The 21,630-nt window shown below is 47.8% G+C and overlaps 1 protein-coding gene across 13 annotated transcripts in view; it reads left to right on the forward strand.

The window, feature by feature from the left end:
* PPFIBP2 (PPFIA binding protein 2) overlaps positions 1–21,630 on the forward strand; it is a 143,950-nt gene that overhangs the window by 91,918 nt on the left and 30,402 nt on the right. For all 13 annotated transcript variants that reach the window (XM_030331823.1, XM_030331827.1, XM_030331828.1 and 10 more), the window contains 3 exons: positions 3,479–3,610; positions 17,031–17,123; positions 21,451–21,562. In XM_030331823.1, the coding sequence (XP_030187683.1) occupies positions 3,479–3,610; positions 17,031–17,123; positions 21,451–21,562 (337 nt within the window). The remainder of the gene's footprint in view (positions 1–3,478; positions 3,611–17,030; positions 17,124–21,450; positions 21,563–21,630) is intronic.

Consider the following 21,630-nt stretch of genomic DNA (forward strand, 5'->3'; position numbering starts at 1 on the left):
GTAAGTATTGGCCACAGTAGAAGAAATGAAAGATTGTTTGAGTCTGTAAGTGGGAAACTTGAAAGGTTAGAGGACTGTGGCCAAAGGAGACTGTATCAGAGCTGAAGATTTTAGAAGCAGAGCAAATGCATTCTGGATAAAGATGACGGCTAAGATGATGGCCATCCTGCTGAGAAACTGAGGCAAGGTGGAAGCAAACCTGTTGGTGTTGTGCTCAAGAAAGGTGAAACCAGAGTGGATATTAGAAGACTAACAAGGAGGGAACAAGGATGTTGAAGTTACTGAGGAGAAGGAATGTGCCCAAACTAGGTAGAGAAATCATTGATCAAAAGAAAAAAGCCCTGAGGAAAATGAGAGACTGTCTTGGGTTCTGGATAAGTTGTCTTGGGTTCTGGAATGTGCTGTAACTGAATGGCACCACTTTAGAAGAGGAGGGCAGATGTAGATGATCAATAAGGACAGTAGTGGTCTGGAAGCATGTCCAGTAAAGTTGGGTTGTCGAAACAGGATGGACTCCACTTGAGATGACTGGGAAGGGTATGTGATAGGCTGCAGAAGTCAGGATTCAGTTTATGCTGGAAGGAGAAGGAACAGTTGAAAAGGTAGGGTAAACCTTCTTTAGACACATATGATAGAGAATATAACACGTAATAGTGGGTGGGGACCATGTGTACCTGGAGATGGAAAGTGGAGCTGGACTGGGTGAGCTTGTTGAAGGCTGATTTTGAATTCAGGGAGTAGGACAGTACTTACCAATGACAAGGATGAGGGGTAAGGACAATGAAAGGTAGAGGCATATGCTAATAGATATAATAGCTGGAATATAATCACTAATAACTGGAACTCCCACTTGGGATGTTAGTGTAACCAATTGGAACCCTGCCGTGACCAACTGGAACGGCTATTGGAACTTTAGTACAACCAATTAGAATATTATCCTTGTCAGTGGGAACATTGGTGTGACCAATTACAACCTGGCAACCTAAAAGAGCTAGAGGGATTTTGGCATTAACAGAAGTGGAATAGATTCCTACTGTTCAGGAGAGATACATTCTGAGGCTTTTTTTGATCCCACCAAGGCGGCAGTATCGTGAATGTTGCTTAGCGGGCAAACTGCATGTAAGATATTCAAGCACTCAGTGGGCTGTGTTTTTAATAATCATATCCCTAGGCCTTGACTTCTGGTAGATACTTAAAAACATGTTGAGTAAATGATTGAAGTCTGGAATGGAATGGAACAACATTTTCTCAATCGTCCGTGCTCTAAAGCAATTGTTGCTATCTGATTTATAGAATTACTTCTCTACCCCTTTGCACTGGTGGCTTGGAGAGCTCACGTACACGGTATAGTCCATCTCTAGCAACCCACAGAACTTTAGGAGTTTTATACCAGCGGTGGCTCTGGCCTCAACTTCTTTTCCTGCCTGCTTTAACTTTTATGATTTTACATTTTAACTTAAATTGTCCATTATTCAAACCGCCTCAAGTCATTTGTGGAACAAAACAGGTAGATGAAAGGATGGAGAGAGAAACGTAGAATGAGGTGGTGGAACAGAGGGGAAGGTGAGGAAGGAAGAGAGAGGAGGTGGGAGTGAGTAGGTGGTATCAGAGAGGATTAGATCTTCAGAGAGCCTTTGCGCCAGGCCCTGGTAGAGAGTGTGCGCTCAACAAAATCTTAACAGTTTGAGTGGCTATTTCCTCACTCCGTGACTCCGTGAATATTTGTTGATTGGCTTTTTTTTCAGCAGGTATTTTTTTTCTTTTATTTTCCTTAAAATTCTTGGACTTCTTCCTCTGTTTGGGAAACCATGTGATATGTTAGACAGAAAAGAGTTTTGGAATCAAACAGACTTTGGTTTGCAAACTAACGCACTCTGCTGTTGTTGACTGGTATGTGTCTTTGGTCAAGACAAGGCCAGTCTCTGGGCCAGGTTAGTATTTACTGTCTATTACTCAGGTCAGGATAGTATTTACTGTCAAATCACCAGGAGGGCTTATTGAAAGCATGTATGTAAAGTACCCTGTGGGGTCTGGCACAGAGGAGGCACTCATGGAATCTGTGTGTCTTCTCTCCTTCCCCACCTCCACCATTATACACATTGATCTGGGTGACTACTCATGACCAAGTACGCTGTGGTTCTCACATGGCAGGGTCACTGCCTCTGTGCTATAAGCTAGTTCAAGTCTAGCTGAAACAGGAAGAGCCGGCCTCCTTTGCCCAGTGCTCAGTGAGTTCATTTTGCTGAACTTCTAGGTACCCGTCCCTTCAGATTAGCAGATGAAGAGTTTGTAGACTGGCTTTCTGACACATTGAGGGGCTTGGCCTAGGGAATCATGTTTTCCTAGTTAAGATCTGTGTCCTGTGTGGTTTTGTAGTCTGAGGACGGTTCAGAATATATGAAATCATAGCTATTGGTCAGAATGTTGATCACCATTCTTGTATGAGGGTTAGGTTGCCCAACTTAATATAGAAAGTTCATACTGAGATGGAATAGTGTATCTTTTCTGTCTGCTGATTTGGCTGGTCACTCTCCTGATGGCCATACTGTAGTCTCATTGCTGGAAACCGTGTCTCCCGTGTGCCAAGACTCTGGAGCTCATAGACCATGGCCTTTGGCCAATGGAGAAGTGTTGCCCCTGGACCAGAAATGTTCCTGGTTTTTGAGGTCCTTCATAATCCCTAGTGGTTGCCAGCAGGTATTTTGTCAATCACCTTTGTTTTTTGTCTTATTTATGCTTATTAATTGTATGTATTAATGGCAGGTTGCCGTCTACTACTGTTCTTATTATGGTAGGGCAGGACTGATAACCTTCCTGAGTCTGGTCTTACAATAAGGGAAGAACAATTTTCTTACCTACATACCGTAGTGGCTAGAAAAGATCCATTATCACATAGGCTAGGAAAAGTCTGTATCACATAAACAGGATTCTGTCATTTAATAAATACTCATTGAATATCTGCTTTATGCTCTAGCTCCCTCCTAGGCTCCTTGCAGTGAGACCTTAAAATGAAATTTGTTAAAAATGTGGGCTGAACATTGAGCCCAGGAGGTGATTTGGAATCCTTGGTTTTAAAAAAGATATTGTTAACGTAAGCTTGGGTTTGTTTGTGTTTTTTTGTTTGTTTTGGTTGAAAGGACCCGCTGCTTTGCATTGGAAATAGAGATGGAGAAGTTTCATTCTTTGAGCAAAACTGTCCCTTTTTCTGTACTTGGAAATAATGGCTTCTAATGGCAAACTTGTTTTTTGAGAGCTATAGTTCACATTGTTTCTCAGAGCACAGTGGGTGGTGCCAGGGGCTGTGCTCTCCCTGAGTGACCCAGTATCAGCTGAGACCTGTCCCTAACAGCCCTGTAGCTCATATGCAGCAGTCTCAGCTCTGTTGTCCACCAGAGTATGCCTTGTATGCTCTGGATGGAGCTACAGCTGTCCTTGTTGCCATGGAGGCTCTGATTTTGACATCTGGTTTTGCTTGCAGGAGCTGCTAAGTCGCACATCTCTTGAGACCCAGAAGCTTGATCTGATGACTGAAGTTTCTGAGCTGAAACTCAAGCTGGTTGGCATGGAGAAGGAGCAGAGAGAGCAGGAGGAGAAGCAGAGAAAAGCAGAGGTGAGTGTGATAGACCAAATTCTGGGGGATCCATACAGTTCTAAACTCGGAGCAGAGGAAACTATCCTAATGTGGATTCAGGCCATCTGGTCAACCCCAAGCCTGGCAGCCACTGGGCGCCAGAAGCATCTATGCACTAGAGACACAATGATCTGTTAATACCAAGTTATCAGGTTTTGCTGTGGCTGCAGATTTCAGCAATGCCCAAACCACCCAGTTTTGGCTCTAAGGCTTTATCCTTCCTCAAGCTGCTGACAAGGATAGAAAGGGAAGCATTAGAGGGGGAAGGATCAGGCAAGATGTGAAGGGACCCAAGATGTCCTCTGTGAGAGCCAAGGTAATGAGGATATATCTGGGGTGAAGTCAGCTGCCCAATAGGCTACCATCACTATATCCAAGGAGTCTGGAGACATTCTTTGATGTGCTTTTCACTGACCTAGATGGAACCCTTAGATTATGTTTCTTTTCTCCTGATAGGTCATAGGAGGAAGCCCATGTACAGGCCTTCTGTTAATGTTTTCCTGCATTGTTCCTGTTTTTGTTTTACACTCTATAATGCCATTGGCCAGAACATGCCAGACTCCTTTTTAGGATAAATGTTTTGTGTAAATTTTAGGCTCAGAGTTGCTTTTGTTGAGAAAGAACATCCTGTTTTAACCTTAGATAACCACCTTCCATATGTCTCTACCTACAAGTGCCCATATTTGCACCTGGCATGTATGATGTAGAAGGAAGACAGGCTATAGGTTTAGAAGCACATTGGTTCAATCACTAACCTAACTGCTTAAGAGGTCTTTGAATTTCATTCAACAAGTTAGCTGCTTAATTTCTCGAGACTTTATTTATCTGTAAAATAGGTAACTGTGTGAAGTCCAAATAAAAATCACAAAAGTCCCTATCATAGTGCCTGGCATCCTGTAGGTACTTGGTTCATATATACTCCCTCGCAACATTTAGCTCTCTCCAAAATCTAAAAGTGGATATCATTCCTTTCTATTAAGCACCCCCATTATTGTGCACTGAAACCTGCCCTATTGCTGTGTTTACACAGTGGTAAATGCTGGTGATTGAGACACTTAAAACGGGTGGGCAATTCTGTGCATTGCTTTTGAGAAGCTGCTCATTGTTAAGTAGAGTTGCCAAAAGATCTCTCCATTAACCTGAAGACCCTGTCTTGTAGTGATTAAGAGGGCGGGGCCTTGAATCAGATCTTCCAGCTGTAATGCAAGCTGAGCTGCTCATTAGCTTTGTCATTGTAGGCATAACACAACCTGTTTCTCCCTCTGTAAAGTGGAGAGAGTAACACTTCCTATTTCCTGAGTGGTTTGGAGGAGGGAATGAGATAATTCATGTATAGTCCTTAGCATAGTGCTGGACACATAGTAACCGCTACCTTTTATCGATTACTTACTGATTGTGTTACAAAGCATCCTGCAAATGGACATGTAGGTTAAGATACATTTATAAACTTCAAAGGTCCCGCAGAATGAAAGCTTACCTTTGTGAGGAGTTAGTTAAATAGAGTGCTTTTTAAAAAAAAAACAAAAACAAAAACAAAACTTTTTTAGTGTTTATTTTTGAGAGATAGCATGAGCAGGGGAGGGGCAGAGAGAGAGGGAGACACGGAATCCGAAGCAGGCTCCAGGCTCCGAGCTGTCAGCACAGAGCCCGATGTGGGGCTCGAACTCACAAACCACAGGACCATAACCTGAGCCGAAATCGGATGCTTAGCCAACTGAGCCACCCAGGCACCTCAAATACACTTTGCTTTTTAAATGTTCAGAAAGAAGCAACTGAATTTTCTCCAGGTTTGGAGTTGTGTTTTTACCAACGTCTTGAGGTGTGTGATGACATGGGAACATAGGTTAGGGCTCTGGGGGCAGAATTCAGTAAACTCGGGGACGCCTTGAAGTGATAGAGACAAGTCAAAACCACTTAAATTAAAAAAAAAAAAAGTATAGGTGGGAGAGTATTAGGTCACACAGCTTGAAGAGTCAAGAGTTTAAAGTCCAATATCACTAGATCCACGTGACCTCCCAATGTCATTAAAAATCAGCCTTAGTGTACATCTTGGTTCTGACTTAGCCTTATTGTCAAGAAGGGTCTCTGCACTACATCCTATCGGCCTGGAGACCTGGCAGAGAGAGCACCTTTTTCTCAAAGTTTCCAGCAAAAGCCTCGGGCTTGCATCTCCCTGGGCCAGTTTGGGTCACATGCCTGGTTCTGAGCCAGCCAGCCACTAGGGAGCACATAGGTATGTGTGCGTAAGTCTGTCTGGGAAAGAACGTGGAGTTAGTACCAACCTGAGCCAGCTCCGTTCCTTTCCAGGGAAGACAGGATGGAAAGGAGAGCTCCCAATTCTGGGCCAAGTATACCGAAAGCAGTCATTTTGCTGTTTGCTTTATTTTTCCTTTTCTGAGGGATTATGTTTCAATCTGAATTTTTTGTTTTTGTTTTCCATCAGGCTGTTCATGCATGAGGCAACATAGACCCTGAGCCGCTGGCTTCATTCCTACCAGATAATGGCCCTTCCCAGTTGCTAGTACAAACATTAAGTTTTTTTAGGGCTGTTCAAACCTGTGACACTCCATGCACAGCCACATGACCTGAAGTGCATTTCTCCTTCTTGTAATTGAACATAATCTTCGCTGGTATGCTTAGAGCCTCTGCCACTATTTGCAAATATGTGCAGCACCAGGGGCTTGAAACCATGGCGAGTACTGCTGTGGGGACTCCATTGTCATGTGCGTGGACGTGTGTGAGTGCAGCACTGAGCTAAGGTCACCAGAGGTTGTACTTCCGTGAACAAGGGGAATGCTGCTTCCCAGCCTGCATTGCTGCTGGGTTTTTTCCAGTGAATATACTTAGCCCAAGGCCTATTGCTTGTGGTTTGGAAAGGCAGGATCTTTCTCTGTTTTGTTTGTTTTCTGGGGTAGCTGGATCTGAAATTTCCTCTATGCAGCTCAGGCTTTATCCTCAAATTCCATTTTATGTTTCAGTGAACATTTAAAAAAAAAGAAAGAAAAAGGATACTGTGAACAAGAGCATTGCAGGCTGTTCTTTCTGTCGGACTCTGATCCCCCCGAAGCCTGTATCCTGCTGCCTGTAGAAAGTTATGGACGTGATTATACATGGTTGTCTATAAACCTAAGGACGTCAAGATGCAGGTTTCTTGTCAAATGGAGACCATCCTGACAGCCAGCCTCACTCAGGAGTCTGTCAGTGAGATGTGGGTGAATACCGGGTTTCCTGTTTACCTTTCCTCCTGAGCCTCTCGCAGTGGCTCCGGGTCATTCCAGGAGACCCAAGCTTAATCAGTTAGGTTTACTCCTGAGAAGCAGGACTGCAGAGGAGTGGCTGACGTGGAAAGTAAATACGAGAATGAGGAGGATGGAATGTAAAAGATCCAGAGGCAGAGGAAAATGTCTGGGTGGCATACTATATCACAGGCACGTCCCTCAGAGGCGTCTTCCATGGAGAGGAGTCTGGTTTCCCCGAGCCCTGGGGATGGAGGGGGCCCCACAGCTGGATCTCTTTATGGGATTAAAGAGCTCTGCATGTAATAACCAGAGCATCCTGTAAAGAAGGGAGCAGGGATCCAGCATGTCCTGGAAAGTGGCGTCCGTGCAGTTGATCAGGGTTATACACAGATATGAAGAAGAGAACCAGAAAGAGTCTTCAGGATTTCTGGCAGAAAATGGAGTGTCTTACAGCACGGGTGGTGCTGACTTCCTTCTTCCTTCCTGTGTTTATAGCACTTTGGAAGGGAAGGATTCTGATTTCTGAACTGGGATAACCAGAATGATGGATACGGAGCACAGAGCAGAGACTGGGAAGATTGTGTTTGTTCAGAGAAGTCGACCGGGAGATTCTTACTGTTTTGTTGATTTTGTTTTACTTACTGATTTTTATTAGCCTAGGAAATCTCCAGCAGTTCAAAAATTAAGAGTTCATAAAAGTATATGCAGCAAAAAGTCTCCTTCCATGCTCGCCCCTCAGGCCCACAGTCAGGAACCACCCTGACCAGTTTGTGTCCTCCCAGAGTTATCCCTGGACAAGCAAACTTATGTGGACAGATATATATGCACATATGCACACACATTCCTTCCCTCATTTTTGTGCAAATGCACACTATTCTAGACCTTCTAATGTAGCATGCTGGGAGTTTATTCACACCAAGTGCATTAAAAAGACTTATATGATAGAAATACCTATCATTTCATTATCTGACCGTACCTTAATTTAGCCTGTCCTCTTTTGATGGACATGTAAGTGGTTTCCAAGTGTTTGCTACTTCCAATAATGCTGCTGTGAATGATCTTGCACACGTGGGGATACTGAGGTGGAATCAATGGGCCAAATGGTACATGCAGTTGAAATTCTGACCGATATTTCCACTTTGTCTCGTGGAATGTAGAGGTTATGTTCCCATCAGTGATGTGTAAGAGTGCCGGGCCAGTATTAAGCAGAGCATGAAGGAGGGAGAGAAAGAACTAAGTAATATCATGAACAAGTTTAACAGGTAGGAGGGAGTGGGAAAGACATGGTTATGGGAGGTGCCCCGTGGTTCACATAGAAAAGAACCGTAAAGAAGAACTTTGATGGTTAGTGAATCAGGAGTCATAAAGCCAGCTGAGATTTCAACACAGAGTGGCATTTAGAGCCTCATAAATGTCACCTGGACTTCGTGATAGGGGACCCAAGAATGAGACACAGCTACAAAAGGGTCTGCCGTATGGGGGAGAAACAGATCTGCTAAGAGGGGAGGTGGGCCAGCCCTGGAGAGAACGAAGTATAAAAGAAAGTTGAAATGAGGATGGACATACTGGAAAATAACACGTGGGTTGGGAGAATAAGAGGGGAATGTCCCTGAAACATTGGGATGCACCACATAGTCACCCCAAGCAGAGGAAGAAAATTGATGCACTCCTGTTCAGATCCCCAGAAAGATGGAAGCAGACAAGGGGCTTAAATGGAAGGGCGCAGCAGTTTGGATGGTTCCTAAAAATCTCCTCCAGCTTAACACCTAAGTATTTGAGAGGTTGGCTCTTGGTGCCCCACCCCCCTATTTGTTTCTACCCAGAGGACAGAGAAAGAAACTGGGAAACTGCCGCTCTGGCTGTAATGTTGAGACTAGTTTAGGAGGGAAAAGTGACAGGTACCTTGAGAGAGAGCGGCTGTTCTGTGAGTCCATGACAGGGAGGGAGGGAAAGCCAGGCATGGCCAAGACTTTCATAAATCATACCTTGGAAAGTTCGGAAATAACATAGAAGGTGACTCAAGAATATTGAACTAAAAAATAATGTAACTCTGTGCAATCTCACAAATACTACTGATAAAAAGGAGAAACTTGGAAGTACCCTGAGAGAAACTTGTTTTTAAAGGGGCTCGTATAAAAGATAGAAAAGACAGGGATGCCTGGGTGGCTCAGTCGGTTAAGCGTCCAACTTTAGCTCAGGTCATGATCTCGTGGTTCGTGAGTTCGAGCCCTGCGTTGGGCTTTATGCTGACCGCTCCGAGCCTGGAGCCTGCTTCAGATTCTGTCTCTCTCTCTCTCTCTCTCTCTCTCCCTCTCCCTCTCCCTCTCCCTCTCCCTCTCCCTCTCCCTCTCCCCCTTGCCGGCTCTCTCTCTCTCTCTCTCTCAAAAATAAATAAACATTAAAAAATAATAAAAAATATAAGAGAGGACTGAACAAAGTGCACCTGCACAAGCAACAGCAGCAAACCCCAAACAAAAGGACAATGCTGAGGACAGGAGAGAGACTTTTTGTTAAAGTTATGTTCTCCATAAGAAGATCAAAGAAAGAATGGGTTCTGTTCTGATGCCTCAGGCACAAAGAACTTAGGACAGTGGTCCCCAAACTGCTTGCTATAAGTGAATTTTAAGGTATCAGGGAAATCAGGTGAGTTGCTAGCAAACTAGAAGTGAACCGTTTTTTTTTTTTTTTTTTTTTCCCCCAGATGGCAAAGAAAGTTAGATGGGTTCCATAAAATTTAGTTTGTTGAGGCTGGGGCCAACCCTATGATGGTTTGTGGGAGGCCAGAAGATCAAGTAGGGATTGTGTTAAGAGTGAGTTACATTGGGGTGCCTGGGTGGCTTAGTTAAGCGTCCAACTCTTGATTTTGGCCCATAGTTTCTGAGTTCAAGCCCCACATCGGGTTCTGTGCTCTCTCAGTGCCCAGTCTGCTTTGGACCTTTGTTTCCCTCTCCCTCTGCCCCTCTCTTGCTTGCAGGCTCTCACTCTCTCAAAAATTAAAAACAAAAAAAATATAGTGAGTTACATCAGCTTGACCTCCTGTGTCTGGCTGGGAACGCGTTGGTGGAATAGACCTGATAAATGTATACTTCTGTGAGGCATTGCACAAACCCTGCTTGGGGAATCTTGTGGATGAGCTGGAGGAGTATAGGATGGATGCTAAGAGAGGCATATTGGTACCCCCATGATAATAGCATCTATAGACCATGTCTAGGAAGGTTTATTGTAGAGGGTGAGAGTCCTCTGCCTTTACTCCTCCTACCAATTGAGCATTTTATTTATTTATTTTTTTAATGTTTATTTATTTTTGAGACAGAGACAGAGTGTGAGTAGGGAACAGTTAGTGAGAGACGGAGACAGAATCCGAAACAGGCTCCAGGCTCTGAGCTGTCAGCACAGAGCCCGACATGGGGCTGGAACCCACGAACTGTGAGATCATGACCTGAGCCGAAGTCGGACCCTAAACTGACTGAGCCACCTAGGTGCCCCTAATTGAGCATTTTTAATGTGTAACGTGCATGCTGATCTAGAAAATCATAAAGCAGTGATGACATGACGCCAAAGAAAAATCAACTCGACTAGCCAGCATCGGGATCCATAAAAACCTACACAGACTTGAGCAATAGCTAGGTTGTCAGAAAAGGGGTAAAAGAGGTAAGAACCTGAGTGGTGGAAAATCGCTAAAGGTAGGGAAGGAAACACTTCAAGAGGGAGGCAAGCAGTTTGAGGACGGGAGCACGCCTGTGATTTAACCAGGAAGAGGGCCCTGGGGCCGTGAGGAAGAGCCCTGTCCTTCATCAGTCTTGGGGACAGAGCTGGTCTGCCTGGAGGCCACTGGTGCAGGGGGAGGGGAGGGAATGAATGCGATGATGAAATCAGGCAGCAAGTTTAGACTCCTCGTTTGAGAGGTTTAACAATTGAGGGAAGCTTCTATAAGAGAGACAAGCAGGTCTGAAAACCAGCAAGGCCAGTGGACTTAGGGACTAAAGGTTCTGGGAAAGAGTGGCCAATAAGGTGAGCACGCCAGAAGAGTGCGGAGCCGCTGGGCTTTTGTTGTTAGCCATCAATGTCACGTGGGCCTTAACTAGGTCACCATTGGGTGTTTTCTGTTCTCCCAGTTTGGTTCATTTCTTACGTATCAAACACCTGGTAAAGGAGCAGCAGTGGGGGAAGTGAACTCACATTTGTCGGATGCCTCCCGTGTGCCAGGCCCCGTGCCAGGTGCTTCACCTAAGGCTCACCTGGGTAACCCCTCGAGGTAACCTGATGAGATAGACCCTCATTCTACAAAAGTGAAAGGCAGTCTGTAGCTGCCTGCACACTTCGACAGCATCATGCCTATGCCCGTCGTGGCTTAGTCGCCCATAACAGGCTGACCTCCCTCTCTGGGGACGTAAATGCCGATCTTTTACCTTGGGGGATTGCTTTTAGCTCTATCCTTGATTAACTGGCCATCCTTCCTTCCGGCCCGGGGCTCTTGGTCAGAGGATTAATTTTTCTGTTAATTGCCCTCATGCTCATGAATTCCCAGCTAAATCTTCCCCTTGCCTTAGTATTGCTTTTATCCATACCTACCTTTCCTCCTCTCATGCTTACACATTCTAAATCTGTACCCCCTTTTGTTTCGCTGCTACATCTTTTGAGAGGGCAACCTTACCTACTTTACAAAGATCAAGACCATTGGAAAGATCTCTGTTAACTTGTTGTTGCTCATCTAGGGTCTACCTGAACCCCCCATATGTGCTTTGTGCTTAGCTAACCCTATCCCCAACCCCCATCCCCTGCTGGGGCCTCCAATTCCAGCTCCTTTCCTCCCTCTTAATTCTTGCCACCCAGCAGGTATGCTAAGTAGTTAAAGTACCAAAAGACTCTGAGACTTCTCAGATGAAAAAGCACGAACGAACTGAATGTGGACCGTCTTTGTTTAGCACCTTCCAACGGTGGCAAATTCACAACAGGAGATAGAGCTGGACTGTGATGCCTAGTAGCTCAGGCCAGTCAGGCGTGAATCCTCTACCCTTGTCAGGCAAGTGTGCTAAGCCAGCAGGGGGTTTGGAACCCAGTGGCACACAGAACAAAGGCCACGTCAGAGCCCAGTGTCTCCACTAGGACTGCAGTTGAGAACACAGACGGCAGGTATGGCCCCAGCCCGTTGGTAAGTGGCCCATCAGGGTGCAGGGACCAGTAACAATGAAGCTGGGTAGAGATCTGAGGTCCAGGGCACTTAGGCCCAGAAAGGCCACCCTGACCTCTCAGCCCAATCCTCTCATCTTGGTAGGAAAATGCTATAAGACAGATGACCCTGGAGGAAGACAGCCTGGGCTGTCTGGGCCAATTCAGGTGAGCTAGCTCAAAGGATGAGTGGCTGGGAGGCCCCAGGCCTGCTGACGACGGCGAGGACTGCCCTGCCGCTCTGAGTCCAAATGGCATCACCAGACAGGAGGGCGGGCACCTTCACCCAGCATCCTTTCAGCCCCGAGCTGCCGCTCAGACCCCCTTTCCCTTCTACACTGGAGAAGGGGATGTACAAAACAAGATATGAGATGGGAGTTTTTCTTCTTAGACCCCGCTGTCACTACTGGGGATGGGCAATTTCTTCCCAGCGTGCCTGGGCAGTCCCCACAGTGCCGGTGGCTGACCCCAGTACCAGATGCCGGTGTTTAGAATATCAGTAAAGGTGGGCAGGGAGGCCTGACAGGTTCATTGGCTGCCACCCTGTCCACCCAGGTCTCTGTTCCACTCTGTTGTGATTTTTCCTTAAGTCCGCATCCCTGCCCCATGGGCTGCTCATAGTTTCCCTCAGCCTTTCCAGTTTCTGGCTGCCACAAGCGGCACTGTCGTGAGCCGCGTTACCCAGGCGTGTGGCGCTCTCTTCTCCATTCCCACCTGCAGGCAAGGGGTCCAGAGGTGCCTGCTTGACATCACCTAGCCTCGTGCCGCCCCTTCCTCTTGACCCACACAGAACTAGCCACTCACTACTCCCTGGAAGCCCCATGGTTTTCAGGATGGTGGCACTCACAGACTGTCATGGTTACGTGTGTGCCTCTACACGGTGACTAAATGTCTAGGGAGTAGAAAAGGGAGATTCCAGCAGACCTGTGGGCGACAGGGGTTCAGAACTGAGTAGGCATGAATTCCAGGGGCTGCAGCTTTTCAAAGTGGACATATAAGGGCCAAGATGTTCTCTAGGCTACAGAGGAAGTCTGGTTTGGAATGGGAAGTGAAGGAGTAAGGTCTGGTATGGGCGTGAGGGAGAGTTTAGAGTTGGGGACGTACCAGTGTGTGCGAGCGTGGTATATGCCACACGTCACCGCGTGGGTGTCGGTGTGTTTGGGGGGCGGGAGAGGGGCAGCTATACCCGGGCGTGTGTAAGAGGGGTCGTGTCTGTGCGCCTGTCTCTGTTGCTGCCGCCGGGCCGGGTGCCTCGTTGGTGTGCAAGGATGCCCCCCCACCGCACCCCCACTGCGTGGCACAGAGGAGCTGCCGGGGGTTTGCTCAGACTGCAGGACCACCCCGTAGAGGGGGTGGGTTCAGGAAAAATACCAGGTCTTTTGGTTCCCGTGAAGAAAGTGGGCGGTCACCTCTGGGTCGCCCCCTGCAGCTCGCCCCCTGCATGCTTCCTTCTCTCTGGGCCGCTCTCCTGGGGAGCTTTGTGTCTGAGAGCTGACTGACCCTGAGTGCTCTTTTCTCCTCTCTCTTCCTTCCTGCAGTCGGTTCTGAATGTGATCAGTGAGCTGCAGGAGCAGATGTGTAGGCTGCAGCTGGACATCCACAGGCAGATTCAAGAGCGCCTCTTACTCAGTAGGGGCCGCCCTGAGGAGGTGGCGGCTGGTGACAGCGCAGCCGAGCCCTCGCCCTGCGGCCAGGACTGTGCCTGTTGGGAGGGGTCACCTGTAGGAACCACACTTAAGTATATCAGAGCATGCGTGTGGGGGCATTTCACTGGTGGAGGGGCTGGGCTTTCTCCTAACCACAAGCGAGTGCAGTGGCTTAACACGGCTCTATTGTTACTTCCGGGCAGAGCTTGGGACTGGTGCACTCCCCTCAGGGTCTGAGCTGAGCTCTGCGACCCTCAGAGAGCAGGGTCTGAGCGGGTGAGGCCAACCCTTGGCCAGGTGGTGGCACTGGCCTTCCTCAGGGCTGGGAATGAGGTGTGTCAGGTGCCCTGAGGGACGGGCATTCATGCAAAAGGAAGCCTCAGGATTCCCCTTCCCAGGTGTGACTCAGGCGCTGATTCTCCTCCTGGGCTGGGAGATTAAATGAAGTTTTATCTCGTGTGATTTTTATTTTCTTTTTTAAAGAAAAAATAGCATCTTGAGAGAATCCTTTCAAGTTTATTTTTAAGGAAGTTAATCCCTAGTGAGAAAATAGAACACCAGTTTCCTTTTGCTATGACAGTTAGGTCATCATTTGAATTTCTAGGAAAAATTCCCCACCTAATCGCATTAGAGGGATTTCATGACCTCTGGACCCTATGGGGTATACCTGACCGGTGTTCTGGACTTGTCCCCTCATCCTGGTGGGACCGGGGCCTGCGTGACCTGACTGGACCTGGTGATGGCAGTTGCACAGAGCGGAGTCTGTGCCTCTGAGACCTACTGTCGAAGAGGACTTGGAAGCCTGAAGGAAGGTCAAGGTCATAGTAGCTGTGAGCATTACAGAGGGTCCGCCTCAGCTCTGTGGGAAATTATCACAACCCATACTCAACCGTGGAACATGCTGAAGCTCTACCCAGAATCAGACATTAGAGGGGGAGCTTGGGGGCAGGTGGGGGTTGAGGTGGGGAGATTTCCTCCTACATTAAATGACAAGGGGGAGAAATGAGAGCCCAGAGGTAAATGTGGATTTGAATAGAGAAGTCCTGGGAGTGCCCCATGTTGAGTGGGTCAACCCAGAAAGACGTCTAAAAGAGGCTAACGTTTGTACCAGTGTTTATAGCCGATGATGGGCACCACAGACAACCTTGAAAGAGGAGGATGTGCCAAAGGTCATCAGAGCCTGGCTGTCATCATGCTCTGTGTCTCCATGGTGGCAGCCTCTCAGGCAGGGCCAGAAACATTCTCAGAAAACCATCCTGGGTCGGCTGGAAGTCCCACCAGGCCTTAAAATCTAATGCTGCGGGTCATGGGTACAATGACCTTAGCTTCGAAGACATTTTTGAAAAGAGGCATCAATAAACGTTTACCTTGGCTGTAAGGAAATCTTAGTGGATTACCCTACAAAGTTCAAGTGTAAGCAGTGGAACTTTCTGGCAGACTATCTCAGAACACAAAGAGCTCCAGGTCAGTTAAACGATGAACTGAGTTTCCGTGTTCGTTCATTGGGAAATAATACATACCTACCATGTGCCAGTGGTGAGCAAAGCATGCTCGGAGTTAACCAAACCCCTCCTGGAGTTCACACAGGAGGAGAACCAGCCATTAGCGATCAGACCAGTAGGTATGTAATTGCAAATGACGTAGGAGAGATACAGGGTGCCACACCAGAAAGGATATACTCTGCCACACCCGAATATGGTGTAGAGGTTGGGATAGCTTTGCTGAGGAGGCCTGAGGAAGGATCGGTGGGAATTCACCTGGCAGACCGCTCCAGACAAGAGGGAGCGGTGTGTGTAAAGGCCCAAGTAGACGAGGAACTAAAAAGTATCCAGTTTGGTTGGTGCATCACTGGGGGGAGAGAGTAATCTAAGAGGCAGGCAGGGCACCGGGTCAGGCCAGGCAGTGCTGGTGAGAGCATATGAGTTTTGAGGAGCAGAGGAGCGCCAGGATCAGATTTGTCCTTTAATTGTGTTGTTCCCCTGGATGCCGCGGGGGACAGTGGCTTTAAGAAGGGCAAGACGACAGATGAGTGACCCCTGGAGAGACTGCCCGGCCTGTAGATATGAACTGCTAGATCAGAGTAGTGGTGGTTCAGTTGGAGAGAAAGGAGAGGTCCACTTCCTTGGAGATAGACTTAACAAGGCTTGGGGATAGATTGCATCTGTCGGGGCGAGGGAGATGCCAAGGATGGGCCCCAGGTTTCTGGCACAGGGAGGTAGGTGGATGGAGCTGCCATTTAGTGAGGATGGAATGTCTAAAAGGGGGAATTAAGTGTTCCACTTGGGCCATGACAGTCGTGAGATGCCTGCCTAGAGGTGTTAGGTCGGGAGTCTGTGGGAATCTGGAGTTCAGAAGTCTGGAAGTGATCACATACACATTAATTTTTCTGATAGGAGCCAGTTGGCAGGACCAATTATCCACTAAAGGAAACTTGGTTTGGGACAAGGGTGCTCAGTGGTGTCGTCTTTGCTGAAAGAGTAGTTTAGGGAGCAAGGTCCCTGTAGTTGGAAGAAACAAACCTGACTTCCAACTCACCCCGGGCAAGCTGGTCAACCATCCCTTCCTCACTCGGCAACTTTCAGTGGCTCCCTACTGCCAAAGAATGGCCTCAAAGCTCTTTGTATTTTCATCCAAAGCCTTTCTGGTAGGGCTGCACCTTACTTTCTGGCCTTACCTCCCACTCATGCCACCTGTCCTCTGCCCTAGCCCAACAGACTGTCTCCCTTTGTGCCTCCTGCATCCACCCTCCGCCGGTCTGCCTTCTCCTTCCCTCCTTTCTTCAAGCCGACCCCCGCCCCAGAGCACTCTGCATTTGGCATTTGTTATCTTAGTGTTTTCTGTCCTGCTGGCTTCCCCTTCTTCTCTGGAGCCTTCCAGGATCACACACCCCTCTTGGGGTTCCTTGCCCCACACCCCAGCACAAAGAGGTGCGCCCACCTAGCCTGCTTCCTGCTACTTTGTCTGTAAGAAGCTGCTTCATTTTTGTATCTCTGTTCCTCTGGCTCCCAAGTCCTATTTGTCCTGCACCTCCACATTTGTGCATGATTTGGGCACACCCCACAGAGGACATGGATGTCAGAAAGGGGCAGGCAGAACTAGTTCTAAAGAAAAAAAAAAAAAAAAAAAAGTTTTCTCTTCGTATGCCTGGAAGCCCTGGCTTCTGTTTTCGAATGGCCCACAGCTTTTCCTGAAACAGGACCATGTTTAAGGATTTGAGCTGCAGTGTTGAACATGACACGGGATCTCTTGCCCATGGCATCCCCTGCATGAGCCTAACCAGGGTTATCCAGGGAACATCATGCTCTGTAACCATCAGAACTTTGTTTTTGTCCCTTATCCTTCTAGGAGTTACTGCAAGAGCTCAGGCACCTCAAAATCAAGGTAGAAGAGTTGGAGAATGAACGGAATCAGTATGAGTGGAAGCTGAAGGCCACTAAGGTAAAAGGCAGTTCTTATATTTACGGAGAGGTGCTGAGGCCCGGTGGGGAGGGTCTGCGTTCAAGCTCGGGATCTGAGCTGGAGAAGTGCAGATTGACCCTACTGTGTGCACACGCAATAGTGCACAGATTGTGCATGTAGATAGCTTTGATCTGGGAAGGCTCTTCTCCTAGGGAAAGCCCCCTGAGATCATGCACTGCTGGAATAGCTGAGCTCCTTCGTCTTGCTGTGTCCTGTGGCACCCCTAGGGTGACATGGGACCAGTAAGGGGCTGTGAGCAAGTGAGAAGTCTTAAGGCAGATGAACGTCGATGTTACCTCGGCTGCATCACTTTAAATTTAGCGGTCCCTTTTAATAACTAGTTGGTTTAAATAGGCATGCTGTATTTTAGCATTGAATGCACTCCACTACTTTGTTGTTTTAACTAAACCATGTTTCTATGGAACTGGGGAGCTCAGCAGCCTGGGCTGGGGAAGGAATAGCCCTGGAGGAACATTCTTGCCTGCGGGAGGGAGCCTGGTCCAGGCAGCCCCCTGAAAGCACACCTGCTATTTCACTAAGGCCTCTGTAGCGCCACCCAGAGGTGTTAACTAGGTTTTCATTTTTATTTCTTACTAGGGTTTTAAAAAGTACTTAAGAGTTTTCCTAATTTCTGGTTATACTTTTATTTTTTTCTGTAAGTTAACTTTTAATGATTATGAAAACAATACTCATCACAGAGAATCTTTAAACCATAAAAAAATGGATAAAAGTCACCCTTATACCACCTAGGAGCTACCACTATTAATATTTCCTTCTAGGAATTTCTCTTTGGGGGGAATCTCGCTCGCTTTTTCTCCAATTTCTAGTGTTGATAATTTATATGCAATTTATGTCATGCTCTTAAAACTCTGAACATGATATTAATATCTGTATAATTGCTTGTATAAAATGATTTTCTTAACCGTTTACCAATGAGGAAGCCGAGGCACAGAGCAGTTCAGTAACTTTCCCGAGATCTTACCAAGTCAGCACCAACCTAGGCAATCCCAGCACATTTGTCTCCAGCCCTGTTTTTATCTAAGTGCACCCTTGTGTGTACTGTGCTGTACCTGTTCCAGCAGCAGTGATTTTCTCAAATAGCTCAGAGCCTTCTGTCACAGAATTCCACTCAGGCGAGTCCTGTCTTGGGGAAGCCTTTGAAGTTGTACAACCATGTATTATAAAACCAAACAACTCTTTTTAGGTCACCTGAGCTCTTTGCCTTGGCATAGAGACCTTTGAGATACTACAGGTTACTCAGTAACTATTGGGTAAGGGGCACCTCCTAATTGTGCCAGAATGCATCAAGCTCTTTGCCCACATTTTCTCATTTGATCCGTAAAAATAACCTAGTGAGGTCTGTTGATTTATTATCCCCATTTCAGTGGCTAGAAAACCAAAGCCCAAGGTGGCCAAGGTGAGGTCCAGACCTGGATCTGTGTCATTCCAAAATCCATGCTCTCTTTCTTATAAAATCCTGATTCCCTGCAAGTAAAAGCCTGTACTATTCTTGAAAGTTCTTTAGTCTTCTGCATAAAGCTTGTCAGCCCCTGAAGGCAACTCATCTTCCAGGGCAGCAATCAGGGGTGATCCCTGGATTTAACGAAGCTGAGTACTTACGGGGAGCTGGAGCACCCATCTGCCTGGCACCAGCCCGCACACCTTTGCCTCAGACCTCTGGCCACACAGCTCCAGCCTCTGTGGCCATGGCAGTGGCATCCTTTGCCCTCGTGGTCAGGTAGAGGGCTTGTAGCCTGTTGTAGACTTCCCAGCTATGGGCACAGGTACTATGCTAAGCACAGCAGAGCACCTGTCATTTCTGTCCTATCCTCTGGAAATTGACACCTGGCAGCTGGGACTCAGCCACTTAGTTTATTTATTTTTTTAATTTTTTAAAATTATTTTTATGTTTTATTTTTTGAGAGAGAGAAAGAGACAGTACATGATCAGGGGACAGGTAGAGAGAGAGGGAGACACAGAATCCGAAGCAGGCTCCAGACTCTGAGCTGTCAGCACAGAGCTCCACACGGGGCTCAAACTCACAAACCCGTGAGATTATGACCTGAGCCGAAGTTGGCGCTCAACAGACTGAGCCACCCAGGCGCCCCTAGTCTATAGCGTTTTAAATAGATGATCTCACCCAGAGGCAGGCTTCAGAGACAAGGGACCTCATTGTGCTGGGCTCTGCCTCACCCATATCACTGAGATCCACTGTGGGTCCTGGAGACCAGCATCAGGCATGCAGATTCCTAACAGAGACCAGCTCTCACTTGGTCTGCAAAGAAAGGGAAAAATGGTCGTGGAAGGTCCAAGAAAGGTTAGGAGAAGATCTTCTAAGAATAGTACGGTCCTTGTAGAAATAAGAGGCATTTGGACCGAAAGGCTCAAGGCTAAGGTATTCAGAAGCCACCGAGGCTGTTAGTTGTAGGCCCGCAGGCACCGAGGTCCTGAGTGAGCTAGGGGACAGTGCTGCGTGGCTGTAGGTCTCAGCTAGCAGCTTGACACCGCTGGGCTTGCTCTCTGGCCTCTCTGGGTAGATGCCACAGAGCAGAGGGGCAGGGCTCCATAGGGCACTTCAGAAGAAGGAGAGCCTACCCCTTGCTGCCTCTTTTTTTCTTTACATGGCCCTCTCTTTTCCCATTTGAGGAATGTTAGGGAAGCTTCTTTCAGAACCCCTAAGGTGGGCTCAGGGAGCTCTCGGCCCATAATAGTAGCCTTCATCTGTGCTGTTGATTCAGAAGCTGGCTCCCGAGCAGGTGGGGTTTGCGTCCTGGTCACTAAGTGGCCCTGTGACTTGGGCATCGCATCCTGCACTCTTCCTGGTGTCTCCCCGGTAGCGACACACAGTGATGTTGCTTCCTCCCATGGGCTCCTGTGAGGATTGAGTGAGGTTGCACGTAAGAAATCAGTGAGCACTGGGGTCAGAGGCAGAGTGGACGTTCAGTGTGCCTGAAACTGAACGCAAGGCCTGTTGGCAGAGGAGCCACCAAGAGTCTCAGTGCTCATTTTCGGTCACTTGAAACTATTCGAAGGTTAGCTATGGCATCCCATTCTATGACCTTGAGGAAAGAAGGGGGGATGTGATTGGGCTACCACATGGGGAGGGATGGCCAGAGTACAGGCCTTTGCTGTATGTTGGCTGGCTCCTGAGTTGGTCCTCACCCCCTTTCTTTGTCTGGTTTGATGCTCAGAGAACTACCTGGTTACCCTTAGGAAAGGAATAAGACGAGAGAAGCAAGAGTAGCAGCATTTATTGAGCCCTTACTGTGTAGCAAGCATTAGGCTAAGTTGTCCGTGACCATCATCTTATTTAATCCTCCCCACAGCCCTTTGAGGTCAATGCTGTTTTCCCCATTTTAGAGATGAAGCAAGACTCAGAAGTTAACTCAGAAAGGTTAACTTGCCTAAGATCCTCCAACTAGGAAATGAGGGAATCCAAGTTTGTTTGGCTCCAAAGCCAGTGTGGCCCCTGGGATGGGACCTACACGGTTCTGATCTTCTCACGAGCGTGGGAAGGTGCGGACGGTCACACCTACTGTTACATGTGAGATTTAACCTGCGGTGCCTAGTAGAGGTGTGTGAAGCACCCAGCACAACTGCCCGTGCATGTCTACGTATGAATGTATGTATCACATCTGTGGCTGTACTTACATACTTTATTTGCAAAAGTGTATCTGCTCAGCACATCTGAACGCTTGTATAGAGGTACATATGGGTGAGCGTGCATAGGTGCTCATATGGAGGCTGGGCAGAGGCCGTGGCTGTGCATGAAGAGAGTACATGAGGGAGGTACTCTTGGCTCACTCTTTGTCTACCTACCAGTAGTGATTTGATTTCCACTATGTTTCCTGTATGGGTGTGGATAAATGAAAGATGCATGCACTCGTTGCAATGATGTACATCTGTGCCGTTGCATGAATCCCCTGAGAGAAGGAAGACCGCATCCGGAAAGAGAATGCGCATCAGCAGCTCTCCCATTGCACACAGCCCCAGCGCCTCGGGCCTCAGGGGCAACTGGGCCTCAGAGGGCAGGGGAAGTAAGAGCCTGGTCAGGTAGAAGGATGCAGGTGACCAGCGGGAGCTGAGGGCAGGACCGGATTGGCCAGGGAGAATGAGTTCAGTCTGCAGAGCCCCATGTGGTGGGGACAGCGGTAAGCACCTCTAACTGCTCACCTCTGGCGCCTCTGCTCCTGACTTCCCAGCATGTTCTGGGACCCACTCGTCCCGGGCTATGAATGACTTGAGGTACTTCATCACAGTCTGGTAGTCCCTCTGAGTTGGTGGGGATCCTCTGTTGCTCTTTCAGGCTGAGGTAGCCCAGCTGCAAGAGCAGGTGGCCCTGAAGGATGCAGAAATTGAGCGCCTGCACAGCCAGCTCTCCCGGACTGCAGCCCTGCACAGCGACCACGCAGAAAAAGGTAACTGGCTTGACTGGGAGAGAGTTGCCCCTGGGCCCTCTGGGCATGTGTGTCTATGGATGATTATG

This window comes from Lynx canadensis, chromosome D1, assembly GCF_007474595.2.
Source record: "Lynx canadensis isolate LIC74 chromosome D1, mLynCan4.pri.v2, whole genome shotgun sequence".
Classification (NCBI taxonomy): domain Eukaryota; kingdom Metazoa; phylum Chordata; class Mammalia; order Carnivora; family Felidae; genus Lynx; species Lynx canadensis.